The sequence below is a fragment of the Pituophis catenifer genome, unplaced genomic scaffold, assembly GCF_029215685.1.
Source record: "Pituophis catenifer annectens isolate HBS135680 unplaced genomic scaffold, rPitCat1.0.hap2 SCAF_2, whole genome shotgun sequence".
Taxonomy (NCBI): Eukaryota; Metazoa; Chordata; class Lepidosauria; order Squamata; family Colubridae; genus Pituophis; species Pituophis catenifer.
This window is the reverse complement of record NW_027256882.1, coordinates 55402034-55419662: the sequence shown is the minus strand read 5'-3', so window position 1 is coordinate 55419662 and position 17629 is coordinate 55402034. Positions and strand designations below refer to the sequence as shown.

At 37.8% G+C, this 17629-nt stretch overlaps 1 protein-coding gene across 2 annotated transcripts in view; it reads right to left on the bottom strand.

Annotated features, from left to right (window-relative positions):
- Nucleotides 1-680: 680 nt before the first annotated feature.
- MITF (melanocyte inducing transcription factor) overlaps nt 681-17629 on the bottom strand; it is a 197523-nt gene continuing 180574 nt past the window's right edge. For both annotated transcript variants that reach the window (XM_070933553.1, XM_070933554.1), the window contains exons 6-11: nt 11205-11322; nt 8684-8842; nt 7332-7388; nt 6159-6234; nt 4119-4266; nt 681-1481 (exon numbers count right to left, since the gene is read on the bottom strand). In XM_070933553.1, the coding sequence (XP_070789654.1) occupies nt 1074-1481; nt 4119-4266; nt 6159-6234; nt 7332-7388; nt 8684-8842; nt 11205-11322 (966 nt within the window). In that variant the 3' untranslated portion in view covers nt 681-1073. The remainder of the gene's footprint in view (nt 1482-4118; nt 4267-6158; nt 6235-7331; nt 7389-8683; nt 8843-11204; nt 11323-17629) is intronic.

Sequence of the window (17629 nt, the reverse complement as noted above, 5' to 3'; positions counted from 1 at the left end):
GCAAGATTTTGGAAGTGATTTACCCTTGTCTGTTTCCTAGGGCTGAGAGAGAGTAACTGGCCCAAGGTCAACCATTTAGGCTTTGTGCCTAAGGCAGGATTAGAACTCATGGTCTCCCAGTTTCTAGCCTGGTGTTTTAACTACTACACTAAACTGGCTTTCTTTCAGTGGAATTTAATTGTCAAAAACTTGACAATTAAAAACTTGACAGTCAAAAAACTTGAGAGGCATTTTCTTCTAAAAAAAATGTATTCAGAATGAAATGTTGAATCAAAAAATTGAAAATTTCATTTAGATCAGATATTTGTACCACATATTTTTTTTTAAAAAAAGAAGAAATAATTGTTTATGCCCCACTGAGAGAAAAATACTAAGTTTGCAATATGAAGTCTTGCACAGTATTTTTTTTAAATAATTTCCTCATGATTATTTAAAAGTAATGCTTTTTGAAAAGATAAAGAATAATTTTGAATGGATAATAATAATATGAACTTAAATATCACTGAATCTTTAGATATCTCTCCTTTGCATTAAATCTAGCTTGAACTGTACTTAAAATTAGTTAGTTTCTGTACAGGTAACCTGCTGATACATGTATAGTATCTATCACCATGGGAAAGATTATATGAATTAATAGATACTGTATGCTTTCTTTTTTTTTTAAAGGAGGCACTATTAAGTCAACAGAAAAATAGTTTATACAAAGCTAATTTTCTTTTTGGTTTCTATACATTCTTCTTCATTTCACTTCCAAGTCACTTTACTTAGTTATACTGAAGTTTCCTCTTTAGTGGATCTTGCTGATCTGTAGACGTCTATTGCTTCTGAGTAGAGATGAAATCATGTGGAGTTCCTTGATGAACCTAGTTCACAGTACAGTACTATACTTTGGAAGCACTGTAGTTATAAAACAATATACAAGTCTTTTCAAACATTAAAAAAGTCACATATACGCTGAGCTATCCGTAGACTTATATATTCAAATATTAGGGGGGGGGGGGAAGAAAAGTTACTTTAATCTACTGATCAGGAAAAACGAAGAAGTTTGTGAGAGGCCTGTCTATGGATATCCACTAACAAGCATAGTCAGTGTCTTCCATGCTTACACTGCTCCGCCGGCTACTTGTTTTTGAAGCCCCAGGAGAGACCGATGATAGGAGTGGATCAGTTACTCCAACGGGAGACAGGGTATCATCCATCAACATATCTTCCAGTTTAGATCCCATTTTGGGAGGGATGGTGTAGGTGCTTGTGGCCGATTCTGTCACATTTGCCAGGCCGCCGTTGAAAGTGATGGTGCCGTCGGTAAGGTCAAGAGTAGTTGTGGAAGAAAGCTCAGGATGGTGCTGCTGTAGGATTTCCTGGCTGCAGTTGTCAAGCACGGGCTCTTGCTTGATCAGCCGGTTTACCATTTCTGGAGAGCAAAGGCCCGTTGTTGGCATGATGGAAAGTCCGTGAGCTCGAGCCTGCATCTCGAGCTCCTGTTATGAAGAGGCATGAAAAACAAGAAGTGCATTGGGAAGGTTTAAAAAGAGCGGCAACTTTAGAATTCAACTATTTTTTTTTTCTTAAAAGCAGGGAAGCCTTCTATTCCAAACCCTCTTACAACTAATTATATTGGTCATCCAATATGGGTTTCTTTCTAAATGCAGGCTATGGGAAAAGGCCAGTGGTCAAAATGGAAGATACAGAGCACACAGGGAAGAAAAGAAGATAATTATTGCTTTTCCATCATAGCGCTGACATTAAGAAAATACTATATACGCAAGAAGGGAAGCAGCTTTTGGTGTCTGTTTGAGAATAAGCAGAAGATCGGTATATCTTCCATGCAATTTCCTCTCTTTGCTCAGTCTCAAAATGGAGCCAGCATGTTCACTGTGCTCTCTAAAATGCTTCTGCGTGATTAAAAAATTGCTCTTAATATTGTTCCTAGCAAGTGGGGTACAGCAATGAGCCCCAACCTTTCCAGCTCACGGACCGGCAACAGTGGCGGGGGCGGTGGGGGGCAGGGAAGAAGATGGTTTTGTTTGTGAAACCTAATCCTGCACATGCGCCAATGGAGCGTTGTGTGCTTGCTTGCTGCTTGCACAGCTCGGTTCCCAATGGGCTAGGCTTGGGACCCCTAAGATAAAGGAAAGTGTCCATGGTAGCTGTTACTCTAAAGCATGGGTGTCCAACCTTTGGGCTTGCCTGGGCCACATGGAATGGAGAGGAATTGTCTTGGGCCACATATATATAATATAGTATATAGCATAACTATCTATCTATCTATCTATCTATCTATCTATCTATCTATCTATCTATCTATCCAGTTAATGTATATAAATATAGCTAAGAGTCACATAATAATGTGAAAAATTTACGATTTTGTGGGGCCACTTTATTAGCTGTCCAGAGCTGCATGCAGATGTGGGCCATGGGTTGGACATGCCTGCTCTAACCCATGATATATGTTTTCAGTGGCCTAAAAGGAAAGGCCAAATAGTAAAGATGTCTTATTGTTACATGAAACCAGTCTGTTAAACTAATTGTTCCCATGATCATGGCTTGTTGTTAAAAAGAGGTGTGATTATTTAGATTTTCTAAGAATGGATAGAAAAGAGAAAGGGGAACACTTAAACTGGAATAACTAAAATGTTAATAGAAAAATAGATTTGCCCTCGTGTGGTAAAGAAAAAAGTTCTTGATAACCAAATTCATTCCTAGTTATTATAGTTAAGCAAATAACCCTCTATTATTATAAAATCCTTTCTTCCTTTTCCCTAATAAATAAATTACATCCGTTTTGTAATTTTGAAATAAACTATTTTGCTGACACATTTTCCAACAACATTCTTATAAAAATCTAGAATTTTATATCAAATTCAAGCCTTAGAATTTGATTGAGGGGGAAGGTAGGTGGGATTTCTATTCCTTTTAGGGCACTGAAAAGCAACATCTCATCTAATTTGTAGATAAAGTGTCACTAAAACATCCAAGCATACTAGGATTTTGCCTCAAGTCCCTTATTAAGTAACATTTAAAGTATCTGTTGCCACAAGTATGACTAATAAACCTAGAACAGGGGTGTGAAACTGGTGGCCCACAGGCCAGATGCATCACACGCAGGCTACACCCACCCCGGCTCCGCAAAGGCAAATAATGTCATGACATGTTGCGATACGTCACATGACGTGATCGAGTTTGACACCCATGGCCTAGAACATAAAGGATATATAGGTAGTCAACTTATAACCATTCCTTAAGCACAAAGTTGCAATACCACACAAAAAAGTGGCTTATGACCAATTCTCACATCAAGTTCATTTGATCAAAGTATTGAGACTGGCATGTACTTATGAAGGCAGCAATGTCTCAGGATCACATGATTTCCATTTGCAACATTCCCAGCCAGTTTCCAACAAGCAAAGTCATGGGGAATCCCAGATTCACTTAATGACTACATGATTCATTTAACAGCTGCATCGATTTGCTTATCAAACATGGCAAAAGAATTAAAATCAGGTGCGACTCACTTAACAATTTTCTTGCTTAGCAACAGACATTTTGGTCATAAGTCAAGGACAACCTGTATCTATAACCATGAGGGAATGGAACCATGCTTCTGGCATGGCTCTACTTTCATATGCATCATTAGTTCTATGGCCAAGTATCAATTAAGCACCTTGAATTTTGTAGGGTGAAGAGTATGGCAGAGTAGTTTTATGTGCTTAGGCACAGGTGTACCTGGGAATTATAGTTTTATGGATCAGGTGAAATTGGAATCTGTGATAAAATGAAAACTCCTATGTTTCATTTACTGTATGTGCACACAAAAGCGATGGCAGAATGTTCAACTCTACCTATGTCTGTGTGCACAAAAGTTTATGAACTTTTGCAGAGTTACAAATAGAATTATCCAAAAACAGCTTTCATGTACTTATGATCATTGCTTCCAAATTGATTAATATTCTAGAACCATTCTGGAAACAAACCCTAATTATATTAAATGGTAGCAATTATAGCATTAATTTTCATGTAGGTTTTTAACCTTTTTTATTCTGTCCTTGCTTCAAAAGAGGCCTTAATAGAGAAGGGTAATATTCATCAAATTAATATACATCAAATTAAAAGCAAACCTGTATTCTGAGCAAAAGATGTCTATTAGCGTGTTCCAGTTTCTTTTGTCTGTTCTCCAGCTCTTTCGTCCTTTGCTGTTCTCTTTGCAATTTACGGATGTAGTCCACAGAGGCTTTTAAAATAGTTCCCTTGTTCCAACGCATGTCTCTGTAAGAATAATCCAGATCATTATGTCTATAAAGAAACACTAATCACAGCAGGTAGAAGCATCTAGCTAACCTTGGCTGGCCTCAGAAGCAAAACAGGATCAGTTAGATTGTCTATGGAGATTCTCAATGTTCCAGGTCATGGTTGTCCCAAAGATGCTTTTCCAAAAGGTAACTGGATTTTCTTGGTGTTTTTTTTTTTCTTGAAAACCTTTTGCTTCTGAAGAACTGAAAAAAAAAATCTTGGTTGACAAGTGAGAAGTTTTCAAAGAAAAAAACGAAGTCCAGTTGCCTTTTGAAGAAGCACCTTTCGGTCAGCTAGACTGGGAGGTCAAAAAGCTACCAGGCTCCTGGTAACAGCATCGATTAGAAGTGGCTCATACCCCAAGCAAATCTCACAGTTCAGATGAGTTAAATTTATTCAGCAAGAGGTTCAAGGAAGAACACAATAATTCCAGCAAGTATCTACTTTGAAAGCAGGAACTGTATTTAGGTAAATGAGGACAGGAGGCCTCTTATTCTTTTTATTGCATTTTTTCAATGTAAAGGGAAGGAGATTACACCTGTTGATCGTTTTGGTAATGGATAGATGGCTTCTTAACCATCCGAGAACCATTTCTCACAAGCACATCGCAAATGAGGGCAATGGCAACCCATTCCCATACTGGTGCCAAGAAAACCATATGGCTGATCAACCATTAAATATATATTGAGGGCTTTTTAGTTTAAGGAAGAACTGTGGTAGTAAGGAGGCACACAACCCATACAATTGTTATGCAAAAACTACGTTCTCCAAAAATGTGACTGAGTAAGCCAGAAAAAAAAAATGGTTACAACAAAATAAATATTAAATTTAGTACAGGAGGGAGTGGATGGTTCTTTCACTAATAATTGGTAGGACACACTTCTGGTTACACATGGAATGCATCACTGTGCCTTGAAGCAGAGAGGTGTGCTTGTGGTATAGAAGCCACACTTGGTCATGATGCTGCAGCTGCTCTGCCAATTATAGGCAGGGTCTAATCCTGGGGTGTCAAACTGGATTTCTTTGAGGGCTGGATCAGAATTATAGTTCTACTCCGTGGGCCGGCAAGGGGGTAAGATGGGACAGAGGCCTCCTGCAGCACCCTGCCAGTCAAAACGCCCCCCCCCCCCGCCTCATTTTCGGCCTCCATGGCCTCCTGCAGCACTCTCCTGGCCAAAAACATTTTGGCTGGCAGAGGCACCATGGGCCGGTCCTTTGAGATTTCCAGGCCTGCCCCACAGGCCAGATTTAAGCACCCCGCAGGCTAGATGCAGCCCGCGGACCTTGAGTTTGACACCCCTGGTCTAATCGGACAGCTTTACAAGCCAATATTATAAATGCTTCGAAGCTATATTGAATGATATATTACAGAGGGGGAAAGTTATCTCAAACTTGGAAAGAAGCTAATATTATGTTACTACTAAAAGAAGTTGAGATGTTACAGAGGTAAAGAACTACAGACCAATCTCACTATTAAACAATGATTATAAACTTTTTGCTGCAGTTTTGACAGAAAGATTAAGGAAGGTTTTACGGGTACATATTCATGAAGATCAATATGGCTTTCTGCCAAAAAGACAGTTAAGGGACACTGTGAGGACTGTGTTGAACATTATTGAATATTTACAATATCATAATGAGAAACAGGCAGTTTTAATATAAGCAGGATCTAATGAATACTTCATGGAAATGCTTCAAAGGTATATTTTTCCCAGAAGTGAAGCAGCCCTGCCCCCTCCTCCTCCTCCTCCTCCTCCTCCATTGTTATATGTACAGTCTAAAATGAGGTATTTCTGCTAAATAGAACAACTATCCAATCATTTCTTGAAAGCAATGTACTTTCTTGGAGTAATTTATTATATACTTACGGGTCATTTGACTTTGGTATCAGAGTACCAAGTTCTTTTATGCGATCATTAATATTGAATCGTCGTCTTCTTTCAACTTTTAAGAAAGCAGTATAAAATCAGGAATCAGTGATGGAAGAGAACATTTGAAAAAATAACAAACTACCTTTATTATTACCTGATCCCTAAATTCAATTAAAGAAAAATACTCTACAATAGATTTATCAACACAGCACAAATTGGGCAGACTAAAATCTCTAAGCCACATCCACAGACTCCAAAAATCAAATTAGAACCATTTTAATTTTGCTTTAATTTTTTTTTTTCATTTAGAAATTGTCACCTCAGAAATGATTTTGGCATAAATATAGAGCAAATGCCTTTAGAGAATAAATAAACTAAGAGTGCCTGAAATTTAAAAAAATTATATGACCTTTTAAAATAATTTAAATCTATGTAGCTAGATTTCTGTTATATTAAGCATGGAGAAGCCAACAATATTAAAGAAGTCTGCTTAAAAATTCAAATTAAGTATAATATCCAGATGGCTTTACAATGAATATATTTATTATTTGCATCTAGCTATATAGATTTAACAAAGCTCTACTCCCAGCTAACACATAAACTCTTAATTTATATCATTCATAATCAATTCTTAATTTTGGGAGCACAGGAAGGCTTTGGTACAGTGGAATGGTAAAGATATGATTGGATTAATATGCTAGATTAAAATGACTTCCTACAAGTCCTTTACTATTTGTGTTAAGGATGAAAAACAATCAGGGATTTTATTATTTTATTTGATGTTTTCAAATAAACTTTTTGTTTCCAGCCAAAAATTATTTGGAAATGTAAAGGAATAAAATATGCAGTAACTTTGTAAGAATACAGTATTGTTATATTACAGAAGCTAAACAAATGCTGAAGAAAATTATTAAATTCCTTATAAAACAGGCTCAGTGTCAAGGTATCAAATTAATGTTTTTAAAACCAAGTAACAAAATAACAAATAAATATCTAATTATATGTACAGGAAGCTCAATTGGACATTTAGAAATATTTAAGTAATTATATTTTCCTCCCATTATTATGAGAATGGGTTAAGTAAATTCTTAAAATCACAAAGACTGCGGGCTACTGATTTTTGTCTATTGTTTATTGACTGTTGAAAAGAACACAAAATAAGCAACTTACTTAAATTGTGATTGTCTTTCTTTTGTCTTTCTTTGGCCAAAGCTCTTGCCTCTGATTCTGCGGGAAATACACATGATATGCTTGTTAATGAAGTAGTCAGAATTGGTATAATATTAAAAGGCAACACTTGCAAAATAAACTTTGATATTTCTCTGCTGCATTCTACTTCATATATACTCTGACTGACGTACCTATATACCACTTATACTGCACCATAGCAAAACCTTCCGGTATATTTCCATGGTCTAATATCATGGATATTCAATCTGACTTATTAGAGATACAGGTTCAAGTTTAAAACTGAAAGCCTATAGCTGAAGATAATGAATGTCCAGCATGATATTGTCTTTGTTCTTTCTTTACATATGGCTAGCTGTCATTAAAGGACCAATTTTAACATTCAGGGATAGAATTTCTGAATGCAAAAGCAGGATTCAAACCCTCGGTCCATGAGGTGAAAAATAAACTAAACAAATCACAGCTTGTAGAAAAGTAGCAAAGACTTCAAAGACTGCTTTTCTCTCCAATGGTCTGCTAGTTCAGCAACTACACTTGGTCAACTGGTGCTTTATGCTAGTATAATGTTGTTGGTAACTGGTTTTCATCAATAAATGTGATTTGTGAAATCCCCTATTTTATGATGATTCCAAATGTTATCTTTCCCATTTCAGGAAGCCACGCTTGCAGAGTTAAATACAGAGGTGGAGATGCAGAGATAAATACAGAGGTGGAGCTTGTTAAATTGTCACGAAAATCAGAGCTGCCATTGCTAGTATCTTTAGAGTAGCGAGAAAGAACATGTAAATTGATTGGGGCCCCTTTCTTACATGGATCTGGCACGCTGAAGTGTACTAATCACTGGAAACTAGTGTAGCTGTAATGCTGCCACTTTAAAGGTTAGAAATGATGAATCAAAATAGAACTGGAAGGGACCTTGGAGGTCTTCTAGTCCAACTCCCTGCTCAAGCAGGAGACCCTATACAATTTCAGACCGGTAGCTGTTCAGTCTATTCTTAAAGACCTCCAGTGATGAAGCACCTACAACTTCTGAAGGCAAGCTGTTCCACTGGTTAACTGTTGTCACTGTTAGGAAGTTTCTCCTTAATTCCAGGTTGCTTCTCTCCTTGATTAGTTTCCATCCATTGTTTCAGGTGCTTTGGAGAATAAGTTGACTCCATCTTCTTTGTGGCAGCCCCTCAGATACTGGAATATTGCTACCAAGTCACCCCTAGTCCTTCTTTTCTCTAGACTAGCCATACCCAATTCCTGCAACCGTTCTTTATATGTTTTAATATATCCTTCATGCATAGTAACATATTAAAGTAACATTTTCAGTTGAGGCAGCAGCTAACCTGAGGATAACGGGCTGCATTCAGTTAAGCCTCCATCTGCCAGAATATTTTCCATCAGTAGAACAGGAAAGGAAGAGATTCCTCCTTTTTCGTGTACCCCTGTGTACCCTGCACCCTCAAAATCTTCTCCAGAAGGTTGGGGAACGAGACGGCCAAGTCCTGTTGCACAAGTATAAAAGTCATTTTGTGCAACGTTGGATTTTATCCATTAAAATATTAGGTTTGCTCCAAGGAAGCGGCATACTGTAATAACGCTAACACTCCCCCACCCCCTAACTACTAATAAAAAAAGCTACACATGTTTTATTAACCATTGGATGAACATCAAACATGCAGTGAAACGTCTGTATTGGCTACTCATAGATTATTTCCAAATATGGGTAATAAAGGCCTCTTTATTATAAAGGCATAATAATGAACAAATGCTGCATCTTCCTTAATGAAGCTGCATCAGACACAACGATGCCTTATCCTTGCTGGGTGTTTCCCCCCGCCCCCCCTCTTGTCCCTTCCTTAAGAAAAGAAAGGCAAACACTATACGTTAACAAAAATATTTTCTGCACTCATGACTTGCCCATCGATTCAAGGATGCTGTTGTAGGACCATACAACGTGACTGGTACAAGGAACTTTCTCAGAGAACTTGACATTTCACATTTGAACACAGCATCGATTATTTTCAGGCTACCCTACGTCAACCATAGTGTATATACGACAAATGACCCTTAAGCAAATGAATAGTGAAAAGGACACTTGGTCATCAAGCAAAATTTCATTTTCCTTGTTGCTCTACACTTTCTATTTTGCCCATCACTCGTTCTGTTCCATATAAAGTTGTTTTACACCAGGGGTGTTAAACTCAAGGCCTGTGGGCCAGATCTTGCCCACAGGGCGTTTAAATCTGGCCGGCGGGGCTGGCCTGGAAATAGCGAAGGACAGGCCCACAGTGCCTCTGGCAGCCAAAACGGGGCTTTTTTGGTTGGCAGGGTGTTGCAGGAGGCCATGTAGGCCAAACATGGCGTGCGGGGGGGCTCATGAGGCCCCCTGCATCCCGTTTTGGCTGGAGGGTGTTGCAAGAGGTATCTGTCCCGTCTCCTCCTCCTCCCCCCCCCCCCGGCATAGAGAACTACAATGCTGATCCGGCCCTCAAATAAATCCAGTTTAACACCCCTGTTTTATACCAAATTAGGCTGTTTGTCTACCAAGCTCACTTCGGCCTACACTGCATAATCCTTGTACCTCAGCTATCACAGAGAAATTAACCTTCCTGGCCACTGAAGTTTTACTTCTTTTAGTTTTTAGGCTCAAGTAGGAATAGCAATTGCGTGTTTCACAAGACTGCAATTCTCACTGGTAACCTCAGGTCATCCTGATATCCCTTGCCTTCTCTCCCAGCTGGCCTGCTTTTTTCCCTGCCAAGTGCAGAGAGGAACTATGGAGGCTTGCAAAAGAGGACCTGTTCTGTTGACAGCATCAACAGAAAACACTGCCCTTGCTCTTCTGAGAGGGCAAAGAATTTGCTAGCCTTGTTTAGAAAGCTCAGCAAGAGTCTATAAGGATCTGGCAAAGATCCCGGCTTCAATCTTAGTTGGTGGCAGGTAGAGGGTATATTCTATGGAAGGTCTCAAAGCATATTATTGGTCAGAGTGGAGACCCCAAGATTAATTGCAGCTCCTTTCAAGATGTGAGACCTAAGAATCCTTCTGAACTGGATGTTCTTGAGTAGCGTATTGTTCTGAATTATTTGTGGATTCTGGGAATAAGAATAGAAACAGCTGCCAAAAACAAAAGAGATCCAAGAGATTCATTTGGGGAGCTGGAAAGTAACTATTTAAAGACTGAAGATTAGGCCCTGTTTGAGAAAGGGTGCTTGCCTGATGAATTTTAACCCTTCTCTGTTTTGTTTTGTTTTGTTTTGTTTTGTTTTGTTTTGTTTTGTTTTGTTTTGTTTTGTTTTGTTTTGTTTTGTTTTGTTTTGTTTTGTTTTGTTTTGTTTTGTTTTGTTTTTTTGTTTGTTTTGTTTTGTTTTGTTTTTAAATTTCCTTCCCCATCTAGTTTGCTCTTTCCTTTACACTTACTTCCCAGGACAGATGCCCCTTGCCTTTCCTTAGTCTTCCTTATTCCCATTTCTTTGAGTTTCTGATGGAAGAAGGCAGGGAAATCTCTGTCTGTGTCTATATTGGAAAGTCAATTAATTTTATAAATGGAAAACTTTATAGGCAATTAATTTTAACAAATAATTATTAATTCAATTTTTAGCATCCTGGCTTTATAGTCTGGCTCTATATTGCATTCAAATGAAATTGGCAATTCTAAATTGATCGTGGTGAAGCTGGTCTCTGCAGAAAATTTTTGCCTGTGTTTATCTCCCCATGTCACTCCCAGCCCCTGATCATCTTTCTTTCAATAAATATAGTAGAAAGTGTTTAATACAACAGGGTGTTTAGATTTCTAGCATTAAATTGAATTTATTCCTTACGTGGCTTGTTTATTATACTTGTAAAAATAGAGTTCATATTTACCTGTGAGTTCCCTTTTTATATTAGGAAGGTTAGCAGGACAGGAATTGCTGATGTTAAGTCCTGGAGGAGGCAAACCTTGATTCCCATACAGGTCCACTATATTGCCAGAGACAGGTAACTGGAAAAGATAAGAGATGAGATGTTAGCTCCCTGAAAAAATCCTTGATAGTTTTAAAGCTGAAGTTTGGAGCAAAGACTACCAACATTTCTGTATTGTTGCCTATCAATATAGCTCCACCATAAATGAACCATCCACCATTATATCTTGATGTCTGAGATGTACTTCAGAGAATCCAACCAATATATGGGATTTGGAAGCCCGGCACTCAGACAAATTAGCCATCAACAGGTACACAGGCATAAACATCTACACGCTATTTAAAACAGATGATCAAAAAGGAAACAGAACACCTGCTCACCAGCAATCAACACCCATACGAGCAGAGATTTACACCAAGATTAATATTAGACCAACAATCAAAAGGCAAACAATACACTATGAATGAAGCTCAAAACAAGCTAATAGGAAACAACAGCCCAATCAACAAACCACCACCAAGACAACTCTCACCAACCTTGATAGGGTAAGCCACTAGAACTGTGATCGCAAACCTATGGCACATGTGCCACAGGTGGCACGCAGAGTCCTCTCTGCAGGCACACAAGCTGTCACCCCAGCTCAGCTCTGCCGCACATATGCGCACGCCTCTCGCTCAGTAGTGGGTTTCAATTTCCGGTACTACCTGTTCGCTATCAGTGCACACAAAGGTTCTGCGCATGTGCAGAGCGTTTTTGATGACATCTGGGCAGGTGGGCAGAGCCTCCCACCACCACCGCTTCGTCCAAACAGGGGCAAACTGGTAGCAACCCACCACTACTCTCACCGGTGTGCTTGTTTTCGGGTGTCTGCTGTGAATGCGGGGGCGGGGCACATGCGGGAGATGCGCATGCATGCCCGGAGGCTAAGGCGCATGCACAGGGGGTCATGCATGCATGTGGGGTGGTGGGATGCACATGTGGGGGGGGTCACATGCCTGGGGGGCAGGGCATGTGGGGGGGGGTCACGCACGCATTGCTTTATGTGTGTGTGCGTGCGCATTTTCGGCACTTGGTGCCGAAAAAGTTAGCCATCACTGCACTAGAATATAAAATGTAAGCAAAACAACCAAACACTGATAATGTTACCTAGTTTGGTAATCAAACGTCAGCAAGAAAACAACCAAGCTCAAAGAGCACAACAGACCCCACATTATATGATTGAGTTCTTCAGGGTGTAATCCTATAGTTGTCTAATTAATTCACTATTTTCCAACAGTGTTTGTTTCAAAATACCAATTTAAACCTCTTAACAGCCTCAGTCTAGGGAATCCTAAAGCTTAATTTATTCCACAGGAATATTTACCTAGGTATTAATATGACTTCGGAAGACCTATTTTGTAATCACTCATTCTTCTTAATATTGCACACAATTACTTCAAGGTCACTAAAACTTTGGAATTTGTTGGGATGGTTCTTTTGTTTTATAGTGTTTAGCTTTTAGAAATAAAAACAAAACATATTACTTTTAGGAAATTCTCAGAACTAATTCATTTTAAAAGTCTGGGTTGCTAATCAGTGTTGCTTTGAATACGCATATTATCTTATCAAAATTTAAGAGTATTAAACAAATAAATGGAACGTTAAAAAACTTCCCCATGGTTATTTGCAATTCTAAAAGAAATAAATGGAATTTACTCTTTGCTGAATATAGTTAAGAACATTTAGTAAAAGGTACCACAAATAGCTTTTAAGATAGCATTGTATAGTTTGTTGTGAAAATCTGAATGTTCTACTTAAAAGATAAACCGCAAGAATGAACAGACTAGTTCTGAAGATATGTGCGCTCTTATTGAGTCAAAGCAGATGAAACATGTATCATGTGTGACCTTTACATAAAGGTCCATTGCAATAATTTATAGCATAAATAAAAATGAGATTTTCTGTTACTATTGTATCTCAATAGCAAATGAGCACAGCTATCACTGTTACAGACTGGGCCTTCTCTTTGCTATTGAACAATGGCATCCTTATTAACTTTGTAGAACTATTCATGGGCTCCAAGGAGACATCTTCTTTTATTGGGATTTTGCTTATCTTCTACTTTAGGGGCCTGGCATCTGAGACCACGAATTCTAAAGATATCCACAGTATTACCGAATCAGGATTACCATATTTCAATACGATATCTATCAACATTATTCCTGGATTTGAGCTATGGATTTCAAGTAGGTACTACAATTATGTCTTACTAATTTTTATATGTAGGGCAATCTTCTAAATTAACAGACAACCTGTAGGATACATTCAGTGGTGGGATTCAAGTAATTTAACAACTGGTTCTCTGCCCTAATGATTTCTTCCAACAACCAGTTTGCCAAACTGCTCAGAAAGTTAACAACCGGTTCTCCCGAAGTGGTCCGAACTGGCTGAATCCCACCACTGGATACATTCTGGTGTAGACTTCAGTAAGAAACTTCAAGAAATATCAAGGAACTATACTGTAGCTGATAAGAAGATGCTGTCCTCCAAAAGTCACGATATGACTTTTTGGGAATGTCCAGGGGTGGGCTGCTGGGGGTTCTAGCTCTAGCTAAAATTCTTTGCAGTTCGGAGAACCACCAAATCCCAGTCCTGGCTGGCCCCTCCCACCCCACTAGCCCCTCCCAGGAGTCCCCACCTGGCCCATTCTAGATGCAGGTAAGTGCAGGACACACGCGGAGGCTCAGGGAGGGTGAAAAACGGACCTACTGGAAGTTTGCAAAGACTGGAAACAGGCCCGTTTCCAGCCTCCAGAGGGTCTCCAGAGCCTGGGGAGGCCATTTTTGTCCTCCCGGAGGCTAGAGGAAAGCCTCCGGAGCCTGGGGAGGACAAAAACGCCCCCCCCATGGTGCAGAAGGCCTACTAGGCCACACCTACCATGGCCACGCCCACCCAGCAACCGAGCAGAAAACCCCATGCTAACATTTTTGAAGCCCACCCTGGGAATGTCCCTTGATTTGCAAGTACATTTTCTATGCTCCGTTCCTCTGAATCCAAATCGGTAACCAACCCGATTTGGATTTATCCATTAACAGAGGAGTTAAATCATAGATTTTGATCAGAGGTTTTTTGATGAAGATAGAAACTTACTCTTTTAGCTCAGGTAAACCAATGTACACACACATACACACAATGATGTGCAATGATTCAACTAGATGATTTGATTGGAAGGAAATGGAATTGATACTTTGGCAATGAATCTTCAAGTAAATTGAGACATCAAGCTGAACCAGTTTCTTTCATATCCCAAGAGATTCAAAAGCACTTGGAGATAAAGTAGCTTTGCAAGGTTTCAAGCATTGCTTGAAAATTTTCCTTCTAAATATGGACAAAGGAGCACAATCAGCTTTCTGATATGGACATGAATAATCAGCTGGTGACTTCTGCAAAGCTTGCCTTACTGACCATGTGGAGGAGTGGAGTACCCTACTGTTTTGGTCTCAGTGGGGAAGACTTTGTAGAGAGAAAGACATTCAGACTTATTGTGGTAGCCTTTTGTTGTTGTTGTCTTACTTTGTACTGAGCGTGTCTTTTTCAGTGTATGAGTAATTCTGAGATAATGTGCTTGCTGATGGACCAATGCTGCATAATGCAAATTATTTATATCATATTGAATTACAGTCAGAGTATTCTTCAGAGAGTATTAAAAATTGGTCACAAATACCATCTACTCTGTCATTCTTCCAAAAAGGCTAATGTTGCCCATCAGCTTTGTCATCAAGTCTCCCAGCTCAAAAATCCAGTGCGAGATGAAGGTTGACATTTTGATTTTTTAAAAAATAAGAGTTGACTTTTTTAAAGGTTTTTGAAAGATGGAATCAGATTCTTTCTGATATGAATTCAACACAATTTCATTGTCACAGATTATGAAAGAGACTGGTCTAAATTTTCATCATTTAGGTGAATGTGAAATAATATTTAATAATAGTATAATACTATGAAATAATAATATAGAGAGACTCCTGAAGCTACCCAGCTCATATTCTGCAGGGTTAGGGCATACTGGCTATTTTCATACCATTTGTCAAAATATGAAGGTAAGGAAATGTAGATGCTTTTTTTAAAAAAAAATTGATTTATATGCCGCCCTTCTCCGGAGACTCAGGGCGGCTTACAATGCGTTAAGCAATAGCCTTCATACTTTTGTATATTTATACAAAGTCAATTTATTGCCCCCATAATCTGGGTCCTCATTTTACCTACCTTAGAAAGGATGGAAGGCTGAGTCAACCTTGAGCCTGGTGAGATTTGAATTTGTAGTAATTGCAGGCAGCAGATGTAAGTGGATGTTAATTAGTCTGCTGAGCCACCAGAGCTTCCCTGTTAACTGCTTATTCTATTTTCCCCAAAACAAATCATGTTGATTTTTAATTTCAAATTTCCAATTTGAATCAAATCAAGTCTCAAGATCCATCTTGGCTTCTATATTGCTAAAAACATTTCTCCATATACATTTATCATTATTTATCAAATTATTGATGATATCTTACTTATGAAGGTAATGTCTTTATATATTCTAGAGCACAATGAATAAAAAAAAATCTAAATAGCCATCTGGAAAAAGGTAAAATTACAATTTTAGACAGTCCAATAATGACCTTTGACATAACAGAAGCAATTAATAGGGCTAAAATAGGTTAAACGCCAGGACCTGATAGTTTATTGAGTAGATTCTATAAAACTTTTGAAGAGCAATTACTTCTTCTGATGAAAGATTTAATGAACTCTATTCTACAAATAAACTGTGCCTACATGTCTTTGATGCCTAAGGAGGGACTGGATTCTATGAAGAATTACAGACCAATTTTTCTTCTTAATAATGATTATAAATTGTTTACATCCATTTTAGTTGAAAAACTTAAAAAAGTTTTACGAGATTATATACATGAAGACCAGTGTGGTTTTCTACTCAGAAGACAATTAAAAGACAATGTGAGAGTAATCTTGGATATAATTGAACATTTACAACAATGTAGTGACAAAGAGTTTCACTAATCTTAGATTAGAAAAGAAAAGCTTTTGATAATTTGAGTTGGGACTTTATGTTTAAGGTAGTCAAAAAGATGGATTTTGGGCTGGGCTTTCTACAGGGATTGAAGTCCATTTACAGTATACACACCAGAAAGCACAGATTATGGTGGATGGAGATTTGATAAAACCATGTGAAATCCAGAAAGGAACAAGATAGGGGAGTCCCTTATCCCGTTTATTATTTATCCTGGTGCTGCAACTGTTAGACAAAATAACAGAGTAAAAGGATTACAAATTAAAGCACATAAATATAAAGTTCATGCTTTCGCTGATGACTTAGTTTTGATTTTGCAAGACACACAAGAGAATATTGAGTATATTATGAGGATGATTAAAATATTTCGAGAAAATGATGGGTTTAAAAATAAATAAATAAAACATGACAATACTAAGACTATGAATGTGGAAAAGAAGAGGAAATTGGAACTTAAAGTTGTGAAAAGGTAAAATATTTAGGGGTGACTCTCACTAATGAAAATTCTAAATTATATAAAAATAATCATGTTAAAATATGGGAAGAGATAAAGTTGGACTTACACAGATAGAAAAACTAGATTTAATCAGAAGAATTCTATTAATTAAGATGAATGTACTGCCCAGAATGTTATTTCTTTTCCAAACTATATGGATATTGATTAAAGATTCTTCTTTTAAACAGTGACAGAAAGATATATCCAAATTTATTTGGCAAAATAAAAAAAGCAAGAATTAAATATAAGCTCCTACAGGATGCTAAAGAATGATGAGGTCTGGGTTTGCTGGATCTCATATTATATTATGATGCCTGTTGTTTGGTATGGTTAAAAGACTGGATAATTTTGAAAAACCCAAACTTTGTTAGACTTTGAAGGTTCTGATTTGAGATTTGGGTGGGATGCTTATTTGTGGTATCCTAAAGTTAACCCTGGTTTTAAGAATTGTGTTATTAGACAAACGATTGGGTGTGTATGGTAGAAATATAAGTATAAAAGTATGGTGGAAATATAAGTATAAAAGAAGATTGACTAACGAAGTGCCACTTTGATTATCACCCCATAAAACACTACACAGAAAAGTGATGCTATTGGATTCTAAATGGATGACATATTGAGATCTACTGATATTTGAACAAGAGGGATTTCAGATAAAAACAAGAGAGCAATTAATGAATAGTGAAGTGAAGGATTTGTTTGTGATTGGTTTAATTATTATAGAATTTTTAAAAATTTAAACTTGATAAAAAAAAGTTTGGTATTTGCAGGAGTTAAATCTAAACAGGATATGATTTTATCTTGTGGAGATGACCAACTGATTGCCAAAGTTTATAAAATGTTACT